Source organism: Cynoglossus semilaevis, chromosome Z (assembly GCF_000523025.1).
Source record: "Cynoglossus semilaevis isolate Cse_v1.0 chromosome Z, Cse_v1.0, whole genome shotgun sequence".
Classification (NCBI taxonomy): Eukaryota; Metazoa; Chordata; class Actinopteri; order Pleuronectiformes; family Cynoglossidae; genus Cynoglossus; species Cynoglossus semilaevis.
In genome coordinates, this window is record NC_024328.1 from 3,885,452 (window position 1) to 3,902,347 (window position 16,896).

The 16,896-nt window shown below is 39.1% G+C and overlaps 4 protein-coding genes across 5 annotated transcripts in view; 2 read left to right on the forward strand and 2 right to left on the reverse strand.

Moving 5' to 3' along the window:
• LOC103397515 (rab5 GDP/GTP exchange factor-like) overlaps nt 1–4,564 on the forward strand; it is a 9,242-nt gene extending 4,678 nt beyond the window's left edge. Inside the window, exons 5-9 of the mRNA XM_008335801.3 lie at nt 1,764–1,833; nt 1,915–2,050; nt 2,142–2,236; nt 2,358–2,614; nt 3,357–4,564. Of these exons, the coding sequence (XP_008334023.1) occupies nt 1,764–1,833; nt 1,915–2,050; nt 2,142–2,236; nt 2,358–2,614; nt 3,357–3,767 (969 nt within the window). The 3' untranslated portion in view covers nt 3,768–4,564. The remainder of the gene's footprint in view (nt 1–1,763; nt 1,834–1,914; nt 2,051–2,141; nt 2,237–2,357; nt 2,615–3,356) is intronic.
• Nucleotides 4,565–5,226: 662 nt separating this feature from the next.
• psmd9 (proteasome 26S subunit, non-ATPase 9) lies at nt 5,227–9,042 on the forward strand. Its single transcript, XM_008335804.2, has 6 exons — nt 5,227–5,421; nt 5,505–5,604; nt 5,801–5,994; nt 6,082–6,183; nt 6,389–6,477; nt 8,570–9,042. Exons 1-6 carry the CDS (start codon nt 5,296–5,298, stop codon nt 8,595–8,597), a joined length of 639 nt encoding a protein of 212 aa, XP_008334026.1. The 5' UTR covers nt 5,227–5,295; the 3' UTR covers nt 8,598–9,042.
• On the reverse strand, nt 8,880–12,120 carry gtf2h3 (general transcription factor IIH, polypeptide 3). 2 transcript variants are annotated; one of them, XM_008335803.3, is made up of 14 exons: nt 12,021–12,120; nt 11,856–11,939; nt 11,689–11,768; nt 11,497–11,603; nt 11,011–11,144; nt 10,862–10,924; nt 10,691–10,720; nt 10,553–10,581; nt 10,390–10,464; nt 10,237–10,290; nt 9,756–9,824; nt 9,519–9,654; nt 9,400–9,436; nt 8,880–9,262 (listed from the first exon to the last, which is right to left on the reverse strand). In XM_008335803.3, the coding sequence occupies exons 2-14, from the start codon at nt 11,863–11,865 to the stop codon at nt 9,193–9,195; spliced, it is 894 nt and encodes a 297-aa protein (XP_008334025.1). In that variant the 5' UTR covers nt 11,866–11,939; nt 12,021–12,120; the 3' UTR covers nt 8,880–9,192. The 2 variants fall into 2 exon arrangements, with proteins under 2 accessions (XP_008334025.1, XP_008334024.1); XM_008335802.3 differs by lacking the exon at nt 12,021–12,120 and having other exon boundaries at nt 11,856–12,014.
• Nucleotides 12,121–12,708: 588 nt separating this feature from the next.
• LOC103397518 (Rieske domain-containing protein-like) lies at nt 12,709–14,658 on the reverse strand. Its single transcript, XM_008335805.3, has 4 exons — nt 14,525–14,658; nt 13,647–13,869; nt 13,523–13,557; nt 12,709–13,272 (listed from the first exon to the last, which is right to left on the reverse strand). Exons 2-4 carry the CDS (start codon nt 13,858–13,860, stop codon nt 12,976–12,978), a joined length of 546 nt encoding a protein of 181 aa, XP_008334027.1. The 5' UTR covers nt 13,861–13,869; nt 14,525–14,658; the 3' UTR covers nt 12,709–12,975.
• Between the last annotated feature and the right edge of the window lie 2,238 nt (nt 14,659–16,896).

A 16,896-nucleotide genomic window follows, 5' to 3' on the forward strand; every position in this document is an offset into this window, starting at 1 on the left:
CAATTTATAAGAAGGGTGATGTACAGAGTTGTAACAACTACAGAGGGATAAAGTTGACGAGTCATTCAATGAGGATTTGGGAGAGAGTAGTTGAAGCTAGGCTGAGGCAGGAAGTGGAGATTTGTGAACAACGGTATGGTTTCATGCCTAGGAAGAGTACCACAGATGCAATATTTGCCTTGAGGATGCTGATGGAGAAGTACAGAGAAGGTCAGAAGGAGCTACATTGTGTATTTGTAGATTTAGAAAAGGCATATGACAAAGTGCCAAGGGAGGAATTGTGGTTTTGTATGAGGAAGTCAGGTGTGGCAAAGAAGTATGTTAGTTTGGTGCAGGACATGTATGAGAATAGTACAACAGTAGTGAGGTGTGCTGTTGGGAGGACAGAAGACTTCAAGGTGGAGGTGGGACTACATCAAGGATTGGCCCTGAGCCCCTTCTTGTTTGCTTTGGTGATGGACAGATTGACAGATGAGGTCAGACAAGAGTCTCCATGGACTATGTTGTTTGCAGATGACATTGTGATCTGTAGTGAGAGTAGGCAGCAGCTAGAAGAGAACCTAGAGAGGTGGAGGTTTGCACTAGAAAGAAGAGGAATGAAGGTCAGTCGCAGCAAGACAGAGTACACGTGTGTAAACCAAAGGCAGAACAGTGAAATAGTGAGCTGACTCAGCTTACACACATACACCTCAAAGACAAAACCCACTTCTTTGAGGACAACAATGTACACATTTTGGCCAGGGAAGAAAGATGGTTTGAGAGAGGGGTAAAAGAAGCCATTTGTGTCTACCCAAAAGTTTCACCTCAGTTTCACATAACAAAGAGGCAGGTGACCGAAACCGTTCTGATGGGGACCACAACGACCCATGAGACTCTTAACGACTGTTTACACTTTCACAGTTGAGCCCAAGGCCGCATCTAACAGTGTGGAGCTGAAGTAGCTTTATTCTTTGTCACCTAGAGTATTTATTTGCTGTACTCCCCACCACCAGTTAGAACTGAAGAAGCCTCTTTGATGAGAGGTGACACGTCTTCTTTTAGAAAAATCACGTCCAGTTGCCTAACAGAACTTTTTAAACGTGTAATAGTGAGGTTACAAGGAGCAGAGGTGGTGAAGGTGCAGGAGTTTAGGTACTTAGGATCAACTGTTCAGAGCAGAGGAGACTGTGGAAGAGAGGTAAAGAATAGAGTACAGGCAGGATGGAACAGCTGGAGAAAAGTGTCAGGAGTGATCTGTGACAGAAGAGTGTCAGCTAAGGTGAAGGGAAAGGTTTACAGGACGGTGGTGAGACCAGCCATGATGTATGGTTTAGAGACAGTAGCAATAGGCAGAAGACAGGAGGCAGAGCTGGAGGTGGCAGAGTTAAAGATGCTAAGATTCTCTTTAAGAGTGACAAGAATGGACAGGATCAGGAATGAGGTCATTAGAGGGACAACACAGACAGGAAGGTTTGGAGAAAAAGCTAGAGAAGCCAGATTGAGATGGTTTGGACATGTGCAGAGGAGGGACAGTGGATACATCGGTAGAAGAATGTTAGAGATGGAGCTACCAGGTAGGAGACAGACCAAAGAGGAGATATATGGATGCAGTGAGGGAGGACATGCAGATAGTTGGAGTCAGAGTAGAAGATACAGAGAACAGGGAGAGATGGAAATCAATGATTTGCTGTGACAACCACTGAAAAATGGACAAAGTCGAAAGAAAAAGATTTGTTTCTCTTAAAACGTCAGTATTTTCAATAACATCACATGTTTTTCTGCAGCATTTGCCAATACAGCAGCAGTCTGACCTTGTGCAGCATTTCTATCAGTCCTTTGCACATCACTTTAGTAGTAAGTAAACAACAATTTTTGTCTGTTTAATGTTTAATATATGTTTTAAAAATTCAAAAACCAAAGTCTATGTGCCCTCAGGTCTTTCTGACATACAGATCACTCAGCTCATGGAGCACGTGGAGAAGTTGACAATGACACGATTGCACAAATGGGTTTTCTGCCACGACAGCTGTGATGATGAGCAGAAAGACCTAAATCTTCAGAGAAGAATACGGTAACCACAAAAGAAAAAAGAAAAAAATATATGTGAATGCAATCCTATCATTTGACCTGTGATTATTATATAACACATCTGTAATTTGCAGCTCATTAAACTGGGTTACACCACAGATGTTGAATGTGCCATTTCCTGAGAAAAAAACAGCCGTCACAAGTGACCCCTTTCTGCCTGCTATAACAGGTCAATACACACCACATTACTGTAAAGCACTTACAATTCAGAAAATATATCCATTTCTTTTTGAATATATAGCAGGAAAAATAACTTATAGTATGGTCTCTTTTATGTTTGTATCTTGCAGCTATAATTGAAATGGATGCCAAACGAGCCCCTCAGGACAAACTGGGCTGTGTGTCCAAATGCAGTCAGCATGTCTTTCAAGGTCTCTCCAGCTCAAACGGTGAACCTGCCAACGCTGACGACTTCCTTTCAGGAATGATCTATGTGGTGCTCAAGGCCAACCCACCACGCTTGCACTCAAACATGCAGTACGTGATTCGTTTTGGGCTCCCTCACAGTCTGATGGCAGGAGAGAGCGGCTACTACTTCACAAATCTGGTAATTTATTACCAAACATTTTACGGTTGTACAGTTTTTGTATAACTTAAGCTGTGTGGGTTTTGTAGCAAGTGTAAAATTGTAGATTTATTTTATCTTGGATTTTAAATGGACTCTTGACATGATGACAATGATGATGATTACTTTTGTTGTGAATATGGAGAAGAAAGAATGTCACAGAGTGAAGATTTGTCCAGGCATGGATAAATTCAAACTTGGCATTAACAGGCATGTTGCCAGAGAAATGTTATACTGCTAAGAAAAAAGCTCAAGAACTCAGCTTTAATGGTTTTATTACATACAGAGACATAGACATGCATTTACAATCCCTGGGTTGACAATGCTATCGGGAGCCGGAATTCAAACCTACAATACAATCTGCTAATAACAAGCCCCAGCACTAGGCCAAAGGCAGGTGGCAATACTGTATGCCGACGGTGGGGTAGCCTGTGGCCTTGTGGGAGAGGTTGGTAATCAAATAGCTTGGCACATTCAATTTCCCTGCTCCCTAGGCAGCAATTCAGCGACCACTTCCTCCCAAGAATGATGTTGATGATGTGGACAAATGTTTTTGTGTATATCTATATGTACAATGTCACTAAATGCGTTTCTTCTTCTTGTTTTAGCAATATTCATGTTAAGATTTTATGTCTGTGAAAAGTTCTAACATACTTTAGTTTTTTTTTCCACAGAGTCATAGCAGAAAATCACATCTGATCTCTTATTTTGTCCTCTGTTTTAGTCGTGTGCTGTGGCCTTCATCGAAAAGCTGGATGGACCTGCACTCAACCTAAGTCCAAAAGACTTTGAACGCTACATGCTAAAGCAGCGCGCTCCACCTGTGGGAGAACAGAGGCTGAAAGTTGCCAGTGTTACACAACACCTTCTGGAGGAGCTAAAAGACAGGCAGGAGAAACTGGACAAAGGTGTGGATTTTCTCAACATGCAGCTACAAAAGTGGGCAGAGACGGTTCATTCTCAGCTGGATGACGCAACTGCACAGTTCGCTCTGGTACAAAAAGAGATTCAATCACAGTGTTCACAGGTTCCTCTGCCCTCATCTCATGGTGCGTCATCTCAAGAGGACGAAAAAGGCCAGTTTGTCCAGGATCACCCAGATCAATGTGCAGGTCCAGAAGACACAGACTGTTAGCAATAATAACAAGTACCTAGCACTAGACTTTGTTTAATCATCAGCACTAACTCACACAGTATAGTATGTGAGGCAAACATATTTATAATCAAATGCCAATTTGCTCAGGGTTCTGTAATAGGAAGTTAATTTGTAATGTTGTTAACCATTATTTAACTAATGAAGTACATTCCGGTTTGTGGCAAGTCTTGGGTAAGGCACACAGCTCATCTGGAAAAGGCCTACCATTTTATTAATAACTATTTAATCTTCATGCGTATGCATTGATTAACACAATGTTGTGCCTTTATTTATGTTACTGTAAAATTACAAGGCGCTACAAGAGAAATTACAGACAGACCAGTACAAGCTTGTGTAACATCTCTTATAAATGCTGCTTTTTTAAATATTATATATTATATATGATGCAAAGCAGTATGTAAATTTAATCTACTAATAACTGCATCAGTGTACGGCAGTGTTTCCCAAACTTTTTTTCTGGGGACCCATATTTTAAAAGTCACAAACCTTTGCGACATAAGTCAATAGACATTCATAAACTCCTGGGAAACTTGATGTGAAACAACCCAAAAAATAAAATCTCTTGCAACCCACCTGAGGGTCGCGATCCAGTCTTTGGGAAACAATGGTGTAAGGTACAATATGTGAAGTTTACAACTGTAAAGGTGAAGAAAATGAAGTATTGTGTGGCACTTTTGATTCATTATGATATCATTAAACATTGTAGAATGTATAACTGATGCTTAAGCCAATGTAATATTTTTAAAAACATTAAAAAAATGTTTCTTTATTATTATGAAATGATTATGTCAATGCGTTGTCAAAAACAGAAGCAGAAGTACTTAATTGATTCCTGGTGGCTAAAGTATCTACCAAAGGTAAGAAATGTGTATACATTTTTATATATATAAATCAAACAGTGGCGCTTTGGCACATAGGTAATGTTTCTGTCATTGGTGTGGAACCCCAGGGTTCATCTCCTGGGCAAGATCAAATCCCTGTTAGGGCAGTTGGCACCTTCCAGTAGACTCACCACCCGCAGGAAGGTTTAAGGGAGGTTGGTACGGTGCAGTGTGATTTGGGTGGTGGTCATGAAGACTGCTGCCTCTGCGACCCGGTAACGGCTAAGTGGATGAAAATGGATGGATGGATGGACAAATCAAACATTGAGTCATAAATGTAAGAATAAATGAAGCTCAACAATTAGTTGTCAGAATGTTGTTTCCCCTCTCAAACCTCAAAATGTTTTTCTTGAGACTTACTTGTTCAGTCTAAACACGTGGAAATTTCAAGGAAGACTAAATGAAAATGTTACATCAGGGATACGGGCAACAGTGAAAAGAGATGTCAAATGGGGAAATTAGTTTATATTAAAAAAAGGGACCGTTCTTTCAATCCTTTGATGTTTTATTTTGCGTAAAGTTACCTGTAGAATCGCAGTACCACATCTGAGCGACAGGAGGCAGCCTTCCTTTTCGTTACACTTTAGGCTGCCGGAAATAACAGACAACAGGAAGCGGTCTCAGTCATGAAGATGACAGAGGGAAACAGTTCTGGAAAGTTAGAAATAACAATGGACGATGTTAAAGTCTTAATAAAAAAGAAGGATGAAATTGAGGAGCAAATAAAGGCCTATTACGACATGTTGGAAGACGTAAGTGAACATTCGGTGACTGCCTTAGCAGGAAGCGAAGTTGTTCGTTTAACGTCAGTGTCTGCATTTTCTCTGTTTCACAGCAGGGTGTTGGTGTTTCTGAACCTCTGGTGGATGAAGAAGGTTATCCCAGAGCTGACGTCAATCTATACCAAGTCAGGACAGCGAGACACAGCATTTCGTGTAAGTCTTCAACATGTCGATGGTGTAGTTTTTCTGCTGTGGCAGCAGTTGACGCGTGATGCTGCAAGTCACCTACGTTCAAAAATAATAATCAAAATGGGTTTAATAAACTAGTCCTTGGACAGATTGCAGGTTGATTGTTTGTATAGTGTGTAGATTCACCTACATATACATAATCCTAATCTCATCCTTCCAGGTCTACAGAATGATCACAAAGCCGTTATGGCACAGATTGAAGAAGCACTGCACAAGCTTCATGCGAATGATAAAGCCAAACGTGAGCATGATGAAGAAGAAGCTCGGGTGGAGATGATGGAGCAACAGGTCACCCTGCCTCCTCCATATGCACGAGTAGATGCTGTAACACAAGGCTCACCTGCATGTACAGCTGTGAGTGTCAAGTGTGAATTTCTATCATTGTGTTTTTGAAGTTAGTGTTTACTAGGCTGTGTTTATGTTGTTGTTTTTTTCCAAAAGGGTCTAAGAGTTGGTGATGACCTCATTGAGTTTGGTTCCGTTCACTCAGGAAACTTCCAGAACTTGCAGAATATTGCTGTTGTGGTTCAACACAGTGAAGGGGTGAGCTGCCTTAATTATAAGAATTATTTTAATTTCACTTTATTTTTCCTACTGCTTTTATGAAAAACATTTTACATATGATATTTCTGGTCATTAGAATTATAACCTCTCTTGCTAAAACAGCAGTTTTCATTATCCTGTGCTGTCTTTGTTGATTAGTCTACAGACTTTTAACATGCAACTGCAAATTTCTCTTCTTTTACAGAAACCACTGCGTGTCACAGTCATCAGAGGTGGAGAAAAAGTTCAGTTAAGTCTGACTCCACAGCGATGGTCTGGTAGAGGTCTGCTGGGGTGAGTGCTGCCAAACATGATCACTGTTATGTGTATGTCAAATATGAATCAATGACTGTCATGCAGCTTTAAAGCTAACAAAAAAAAAAAAACTAAATTGGACCAAAATAAGATCCATACTTGAAATTGTAATATATCAGGCATCACACTGAAAGCTGTGCTCTCATGGCTGTGTCCTAGTCATCTTTTGTGGCTGTGCAAATGTCAATTAGTTGATTTGACAATAAGATCAACTCAGACAAGACAGTCTAAAATCAGTGGTTGAGAACACAAACTGATCAAAATCATATTTTGATCAGTTTTTTCGGATCATAGGGCGCAAACGAACGGGTCTACTTTCATACATAAGGCGCACTAGATTATAAGGCGCATTAAGCGAAACAAAACAGTCAACGAAACAATTAAGCGAAACAATCAAGTCTGTGAGGATTCCTCTCGTCGTTATTCAAGTCAGTCTCGTTTCTGTTACTTAGCTGTTCAGTGATGATTCCGGCCTTCGTAAAAGCTCGGACGACATTTGAGACTGATACCTTAGCCCAGGCATCCACGATCTATAATCAGATAGCGGCGTAACTCGCCCGGCGTTGCCTCCCTGTCTTGGTGAACGTGTGTTCGCCTTTTGTCATCCAATGCTCCCAAGCATCTCGCAATTTAACATTAAACGCCCTGTTAACACCAATATTTAGCCGTTGGAATTCTGCGGTTAATCCAAATGATGGAATGATGGCAAGCCACGAATTAGTTTGCTTCACTTTTTGACAATATCGGTGAGAAGGGCGCGAATGGTGTCACATAGTGATGTGCCGTTCGCGAGTGATTTTTTTCATGTGACTCGTGACTCCCGAGTCATATGAAAGATTCCTGACTCGTGACTACCGAGTCATATTAAATATTTGTTCATATTGAACTCACGAATCACTACGAACGAATTACTCTCTATGAACTAATCTTTCACTGTGAACTAGTCTTTCATTGCAAACGAATCATTGTCTGTGAACTAATCTTTCGCCGTGAACTAATCTTTCGTTGTGAACTAACCATTCTCTGTGAACTAATCTTTCGCCGTGAACGGATCATTCTCTGTGAACTAATCTTTCGCCTCGTTCTCACAGATTCGTTTCATTTGTCACGTGAAAGAGCTCGACATTTTGTGTACTTTGCAGACTTTGTCAGCGGAAGCAAACCATGTTGCCTTCAGTATTTAGTGTCGGAGAACCGCAGCCTTCTTTACAACGCCCACGATAGGGCTAAAGCGCCACCTGCTGTAAAACGAATGAAATGATTAATTCAAGATTCGTTCACGACTCGTTCATTTTACTGTTCGAGAGTCAAAGATTCGAATCAATAAAAAGAATTGGTCTTCCCATCACTAGTGTCACAGATCAATAGGGACGGAGATTTGTGGAAAAGGGTAGTGACATAAGTTGGACACAGGAGGGCACTGTTGTTGTTCGCCCCTCCAGAGTCAGGCGGTTGTCACTATTTTATTTCTGAGTGGTCACCGTATTGTTGTTTTGACGCTGTTCCGTGCGGAAGTGCGGATGTTGTTTTGCAGAGAGAGTGTGTGTTTTGCCTGTATCGATAATAAAGGAGAAATAGAGTTCTTGACCACGATAAAATGGCATGACAGCCATGCGTCTGAGTTGTTGGATTTGGGTTATACAACCACACTGTAACAATTGTTGTTGAGCATCTTCCAATTACAAATAATACGAATACAGTACTTATAAGTTGAACCAAGTAAGTTGAATCTAGCTGCATTATTCCTTACTTTCATATCTATGAAGATTCTCAGTCACCCAGGTCATGGTCAAGTTTAAAAAGTTCTGTTAGGCAATTGGATATGAATTTTCTTTGGAAAATTCATATCCAGTTGCCTGTTAGTTGCCTAACAGAACTTTTTAAACCTTATTTTCATATTAATATGGAAACTGAAGCGAATGTGAACTGAATGTGTAGCCTTTAGTTTCAGACCGTTGTGTATTAGAGAAGCAATGACATGAACAGATATACTGAAAAATTAGCTGTGGGACTTATTGCATATTCAAGCTCTAGTTTTATGCTCTTTGTAACTAATTGTTTTTGTCTTCAGATGCAACATTGTTCCAATTCAGCGGTGATCAACACTGAGACGCGTCAGTTCATCAGTTCATTTATACCTGGATGTTTTCAAACTCAGGTTTTCACCAGTTTTGTACCTTGTACTTGATCAGTACATAACCATCAGTTTGATGAAATTCAAAATGACATTGAAGTTACATTGCTTGTATTGGATTTATTACTAAATAATGAGTAAAGGTCTACATGATAAGTTACTTCAAGTTACCTTTCTTTTTATAACCGACTAGAGTCAGAGATTTAGTTTAATAATGTGCAAAAATATTACATCACAACATTTTTTCCAGGTTCAGTAAATTTTCTTTAATCACAGAAATATCCATTTCATCTGTTATTATGAAAATGAACAACAGAACTTATGTATACACATTGTTGTAGAGCAAAACAAATGAAATAAGTGTAAATATAATGAAATGTGTTGAGGTAAACAGGATAAAACTGTAATTATCAAAATATTATGGGAACAAGTGTCAGTTTCCATCTATGTCTTCTGAAAGTTTACGTTTTTCATCTAGTTGTTCAATTTTCAAACTTTTTATAAATCTCATACGAACAGAGCACAAACTACCTTTAAAAAAATCATACAAGAATCAAAAGTTACATCTGCTGCTTGAGCTTCTTCTTCTTGGGCTTGACCATCTGTCGCAGCTGGATTTTGAAGGCAGTCCTAGAAAAAAATATTAAATCACAATGTTAACAATATTGAAGTAGAATCACAATAAGTATAATCACAGATATTTACTGCTACTCTTTTTGGTTAGACTAATGTATTAAAGCTTAAATGAACACTTTAAAGGAACTCACTCGCAGGTTGTACAGATGGGGCTAAATGTGCAGAAAACTTAAAAGATAAGGAAGAAGTGTCAAACACATTAGAACTGCTCCAAAAACACTGGTTTAATTAAATTCCGATTGCAACTCACTGGACAGACAGACGGAACACACGTAACCAATCTCGATGAGGTTGCGATGACAGAAACACGCCGCTCTGTAATCCACATGTGCTGTTGGTGGCAACACTAGCTGTGACCGCTGCTCAGAGTCGGCAAGGAAAACCCACTGGTCAGAAAAAAAAAGTCATCAGCAACATGAGGAGATTAATCTGAAGATATATTTAAGAATAACTGCAGTTGTGCTTGAAGAAAATAAGGTGCTGGTACCAAAAGATACTGGGCCAAGGCAACTTTCTGTGGTAACTTGAGGTACAGTCCTCCTGTTATATCACATGCCTGAAAAAAAGTAAAGTAGGATGACAATATTTTATTGCTTCAAAACTTAATTCAAAATGGCTAATTATATCAAACAACAAAATTACAATTTAAAATAAATGCAATTCTCCCCACTGTGGGACAGATAAAAAATATTGAAATTGAAATTAATTTGTCTTGGTGTGTCCCTTTGACCTTAGCTCACCGCCCTCCTACCGGGTCCTATCCACCCCCACCCCACTTTGTGAACCATTAATTTATGGCTTAATGGCATTTACAATTGTTGCTTACAAGAAAACTAGCACAGAATGGTTGATGGTGAAAAGAAAACTAACCTGAACCTTGGTGATTTCTGTGGATCAGTATCATTATTTAAATAATTGAAGAAGTCATTCATAAAAAAAACCCAAAGGTGCAAAGAAGAAAAAACTACCTGCTGAAGGAGACCTGAGTCTGATGCCAACACACAGGCGTCAATCAAGATGTTCTGTCATTTGTAAGGGAAAGAAAAGTTGATTTAATGTACAATGCACATTTTAAGTATAATATACAAATCAGTTAATATGCTCATAAGCACATAAAATACCTGTTTCTGAGCAGCAAAAATGCCATTCATAAAGTTCATGTACTGCAGGGCACAGTCTTCAGCTGCTTTTATCACCTGTTCAGAAACGTAGAAAAGCAATTAGTAATAAAGTTCCTTGAGGGAAAATTGCAGCATTAATTAAAGAGAAGTGTGTGCATCTCACCAATATTCTTGATTTCATCTCCTGCCCAACTAAACAAAAACAGTAACACAATTAGAATTTGATTATGGGTACTGTAACACACTCTTAAGCCGAACTAACAACACAATTATATAAACCAGTATTTCAGTGAATTATTACCTTCCAGCTCTTTAGAAACCCGGTGAATATCTGAATTTTTAAACATTAAAGAAACATTGGTGAAAAATGATTATGCTTTAAAGTGGGTCTTTAAACAACTGTAATAAAATGTTTTGTCTACTTCACAAAACAAATAAATTAGAGTTGATGGGTTTTCAGCAGAAAGGATACAGCAGAGAGCTTTGGCAAGAGATGCAGCCAACAGAGTGTCTGTGGAGTTTCCCCTCACTTCAGCTGGAATCACATCTCAATACAATGAGTTTATACTTTTAAATATCTGTCACCTGAATTAGAATACATGTGGTCAAAAGTACACCCACTTTTTGACAGGATTTCCCTGATCTCCTCTGCCATCTGGTTGTTAGTGGCTGACAGCAGTTCATACTTGCCATCTCCACTGGAAGATTCATCTCCACCATTGTCTGCAGATTTCTTAGTGGGATACAGGAAGTAACTGGAAATAAGTGGAGTAATAAACTTTTTGTCACATGAAATGTGCCCAGGTGGTAATATTATAGTTCTTTGGTTAAAGTGAATACCTACAGATGATCATACTGCATATAATAAAACATTAAATTCAAAGATACTTTAAGTATTAATTGTACGACTATTATGTAGTTCTTGGATAGGAAAGTGGAAAAGTAAAAGACAGTAGCTATAAAAAGACAAATGTTATTTAAATAACAATATGATGTACAATAAAATATTAAATAAATATACTGCAATAAAGTGAAAGATTGTGTTTTTAATGTGTTAAACATTGCAAAGCAAACACAGCTGCAATGATGCTTGAATGTTGAACTTGCCTGTCCTGACAGTGGCTGGCAATGACAGCGAGCTTGTTCGATCTGGTCATTGCCAGGTGTGAGTTACCCAACACCATCACTGCATCCAGACACTTGGCCAGAGTGAACTGGACAGACATACAAGAGAAGCAGAAAGAAACCATCAACATCCAAAGAGGAAAAATAAAAGAGAGAGTCAGTGATCAGCAGTACCTCGGGCTCACGGTGAGCTTGTTGGCCCCACCATATGGGATTTACATCCACGACGATGACCAGGAGACTGACATCGGTATCTGTAGTGGTGGGTGGAAATATTATGCATTAAAACAACCAAATGAAAAAATAAAACACAACAAAGTCAAACAAAGAATTCACCATACCTGAAGCCATGATCGCAGCAGGAAAAAACTTTCCGAAACAAGACCCGCTTATTCCTCCTCCTCTAGATATCTTCTTAGTATCTTCTGTAAAGGTCCACATTTCATCCTAATATTCACATTTTAACATAATTATTTCACACTGTTGCAATGAACACCACACATTACCTCGTAACACGCCACATCACTTCTTTGAAGACAGCCTTAAAAGTACACACTTCATCTACCGTTATTGGCGGTTGACACGACACCGTATCACAACATTGCCGCCGCCTGTTGGTAAGAGTGGTCTCTTACAGCGACAGTCAAGGACATAAATATTGTTTTTATTTGCAAATTTTTTGAGATTTTTAAATCTTAGATTCTTGAATAATTATTTCTTTTTTACTCCTAATATTAATAAAGTACTAAACTAAACGAAATTGAAATTATATTACTTGCTTGACAAAATGTAGGTTTAGTGTTTCTGAAGCATCTTGGTAGCTAATCAATCATCGTTAAGCACATCTTGTACTTTTAATTAAATAATTATTTTGAATGTTTTGCTTTTAAGCCCTCCTAGTTTTGTCCTGGACTTTGATTCTAACCCCAGTTCTTTAGACAGTGGTGGTGGCGGCTCAGGGGCTAAGGCTTGGGTCTGGAAGGCTTCAGGTTTGAGTCCACCAGCTGCCAAGTTGCCACTGAGGTGCTCTGAGCATGGCAGCATGGCTTGGTTTGTCTAGTCATATAAATGCCTCATCCTGTTTATTCCCTTTCTTCCTTTTAGTCAATGCACAACAACTCTTCTATAGATTTTTTTTAATGTAAACATGCAGAAATAGGCAAAAAGGATCTCAATCTAGTAAAAATAAATGACTAAATCAAACAAAAAGAAATATCAGGTTTTTAATAAACATTTCTGAAACATGCATTGTATATAAACACAAAATTTGTACAGATATTATTTACAGATATTCTCAAAAGTTTGCTATTGTCCTTTAAACCAACCATCTTCAAAAACCACATTGAAACAAATATCTCCTGAAGATTCTCCTGAGTAAACCTCACCACACGAGCATGGACACATGTACATGGACACATCTACAGGGAGTCCTTTTTGCTTGATAGTCAAAGAAGCCTTCAGTCAGGGGCTATGTCTTTCGTTTGTTATTTGGCTAGGCGATGGAATAGACGTCCTGTACTTCTCAGTCTGGTAAACATCAGATTCAATGGGCTCAGTGGAGTCATTAAGTGTTACATAAACATTGTCATTCAGTTCTGTGACTTTGTGAATTCTCTGTTTGACTCCCTTTGAACGCCAATGTGTTCTCAGTGGTTTGACAGTAGGGTTGTCCACAGCTTGGTAAAGCCCCTCCCCTTCTGCCAGTGTGATCTTGTACTTGTGCCATGGACACACGATGCACTGCTGCCCATTAAATTCCTAAGGTTTAAGGAGAAGAACAGACAATGTAATTCAGGTTACTACATGATGGTTGTTTTTTGAAAGCATTAGAGCTAGGGTGTGTTTTTTTATATAGTTTTAGATATTTTACAGTTAGACACAATATTTAACATAACATAAAATCAATGCAAATGCAATACACATATATTTTACATCACCCATGTGTTACCTAATGCTTAGCATTTGTCTTTATTATTTTAATATTTCTTTTATACTGTAGATTACTGACCTCAATATCTCCATGTAGTAATGAACCACCAGCATCTGTTTAAAACATTTTTGTTAACATTGAAACATTTAATATTCAAACCTTTACGCATTACAAAATGTACATATATCTACACAAAACCTACGGTAGCAACGCATGTCCATGGCATGATACCGCCCCTGGTGAAACAGTACAAGAACATCTCTGCATCCATTTACCAGCTTGGTAACATGTCCTGCTTTGGCAATGTCCTCTTTCTTCCCAATTAAGTGTGCAACTTGAGGAGGTGTAGAAGGGGAGGAAGGGGGCGACAAAGAGTGGGAAGATGCAGATGGCGATACCTCCTCCGCAGAAGACATGATTTCCACCTATGACATATTTTCTGTGATTTATTTTAAAATAACTTCAGAATATATTTCACAGATTGACTTTGTACATAATACATGTAACCCTGGTAAACTAAACTATTATCAAATAATGTTTAATAAAATTAGTTGGTGCATTGCAGTAAAGAGATGGTAACTCTGGCTGCATATGTCAGCGCTCAATTAAACATTTTAACAACTGCAAACCAACAATGACAAATGAAGAGCCTGAATTAAGACGAATGCTTAAACTAACTTGACCACATGCTTGAACTAGTGTGGGTAGGTCTTTAGCCGTTGTTGCAGCTATTCAGTTCTTGGCATCGTGTGAATGATCCTGGAATTGATCTTTAATGGATTATCTCATTCAGGTATGCTGTACTCTATCAACCACTAAATACACCTTCCGCATTACCATTAATGTACTAGGATAGCGTATGCCTACGAAATAATCTGGGACGGTTCAGTATACTTATAATTAATATATTTAGTAGTACAAGTACCCGTGGATTTATTGCACTTACACAGCCTATAAGTCAAAGCTCGTATATTAGAAGCATAGCAAAGTTCAATGTTTCCTCTAATATTAATTTATTATATATAATTTTCATCCATATAATATTAGTTAATTTTACGTGCTTTAATATTAAATACCCACCTCGGTGACACTCCTTTGTTAGTTTGTTTAATTATTTGCGCGGTGCTGGAGGGCTTTGATGTCCCTTCCCGCTTCCCGTAAAACGTCTTCTTCTACATCACATTGTGGAGATTGGGTTAGCAGCCTAACGGTGCATTACCGCCACCCTGTGGGGAAGCACAATTATATTATATTGAATGGTACTTGATAAACATACATGAAGCGCTGACCCTCGAATATGTATCAGCAGTTATAACAAAACATTTCTTAAACTTCGCAATATAAAAGACAGCATTTGTTGTCATGGTGACAACACGGCTAACAATTGTCTAAGGTGTCCGTCCTTGCTCTGTTAAAGTTTGAAGGTACAGTCAGTATGGTTTAAGAAGAACTTGTGGTCAAGTTACATCATGTGGTTCACCTCACAAATTTGTAAGATTACTATTCATATCCCATATAATCTTTTCTATTTAGTTCTAGTAAAATAGAAAACAAGTGCAATTTTCTTAATATTCTTATCAAGTCCCAGCTGAGTTGTTTTGATTCTATTTCAAGTGACCGCTCAAAACGTTTAAATACCTTCAATTTTTTTTTAAAATAAATTGTTTTTGTGTAGGCCGAATAATTGGGCCGTGTATTAAGGTTTTATCTCAGTTTCAGGTTTTTCCTCCCCAAACTATCGTGGTTGTTATGGAGACCTCATGTGTACGGAAATAGTGACACTGCTCCAGCAGTGAGCAGTCCCATGGATGAAAAATTCATGCACACAAGATAACGCTACAAAGAGTCTATAAAGATGAACTGTGGCTTAAAGTCTGTCTGAAGTTTCTGAGGTGAGTTGTTCTGCATTCTTGATGTTACAAAAACCGTGAGTCATTTTTAAAAGTCATTTCACTTTAATTCAATTTCTTTTTTGGCTGTATAATATGTATGTACTGAATGTATGCATTCATTATTATTTATGTATCCATGTCATACATATATATTAACCAGCCACTAGGGTACACAAATCAGTGTTTTATAGTGCCGGTCCCAAGCCCGGATAAATGGTGAGGGTTGCGTCAGAAAGGGCATCCGGTGTAAAACCTTTGCCAAATCAAAGAATGCAAATCAAAACGTTTTCCATACTGGATCGGTCGGGGCCCGGGTCAAAAACGACTGCCAACAATGCTGTTGACTTACAGGGCACTAAATTGGTACTGCTACTCTTGGTCAAAGACAGAGAAGAAGAGAAGGGCGTTTGGTTAGGAGAAAAAGAGAACAGAGGAAGAATAGAAGTGTTGCTCTGAAGTTTGGAACTCTGAATGTAGGTACAATGACAGAGAAAAGTAGAGAACTAGCTGATGTGATGGAGAGAAGAAGAGTAGACATTTTGTGTGTACAGGAGACCAGGTGGAAGGGCAGCAAGGCTAGAAACATTGGTGGAGGCTACAAACTGTTTTATCATGGTTCAGATGGGAAGAGAATTGAAGTAGGGGTGATCCTAAAGGAAGAACATGTAAGAAATGTGGTAGAGGTGAAACGAGAGTCAGAGAGGTTGATGTGTGTGAAGGTAGAAATAGAAGGAGTGGTGATAAATTATGTCAGTGGTTATGCCCCACAGGTGGGCTGTGAGTTGGAAGAAAAGGAGAAGTTCTGGAAGGAGCTGGATTGGATGATAGAGAGTATCCCTACGGGAGAGAGAATGGTGATTGGAGCAGACCTTAATGGCCATGTAGCGGAAGGAAACAGAGGAGATGAGGAAGTGATAGGTAGGTTTGGTGTTAGGGAGAGAAACTTGGAAGGACAGGCAGTGGTAGATTTCGCGAAGAGAATGGAAATGGCTGTGGTAAACACCTATTTCCAAAAGAAAGAGGAACACAGGGTGATGTACAAGAGTGGAGGCAGGTCCACACAGATAGATTATATTCTATGTAGAAGAGGTGATCTGAGGGAGATTAATGACTGTAATTCAGGCGAGAGTGTAGCCAAACAACATCGGATGGTAGTGTGAAAAATGACGATGGAGGTGAAAAAAATAAAGAGAGTGAAGACAGAGCAGAAGATCAAATGGTGGAAACTAAGGAAAGAGACATGCTGTGAAGACTTCAGGAAGGAAGTAAGGGCAGTTCTGGGCCGTGTTGAGGAATTCCCAGATGATTGGGAGACTACAGCTGCAGTGATTAGGGAGACAGGTAGGAAGGTGCTAGACATGTCCTCTGGGCAGAGAAAGGAGGACAAAGAGACCTGGTGGTGGAATGATGAGATCCAGGAGAGTGTGCAGAGAAAGAGATTAGCGAAGAAGAGATGGGACAGTGACAGAACAGAAGAGAACAGACTGTAGTACAAAGAGAGGACAAGGTGAAGAGGGAAATGGCCAAGGCCAAACTAAAAAGGCATATGAGTTTTTTTTG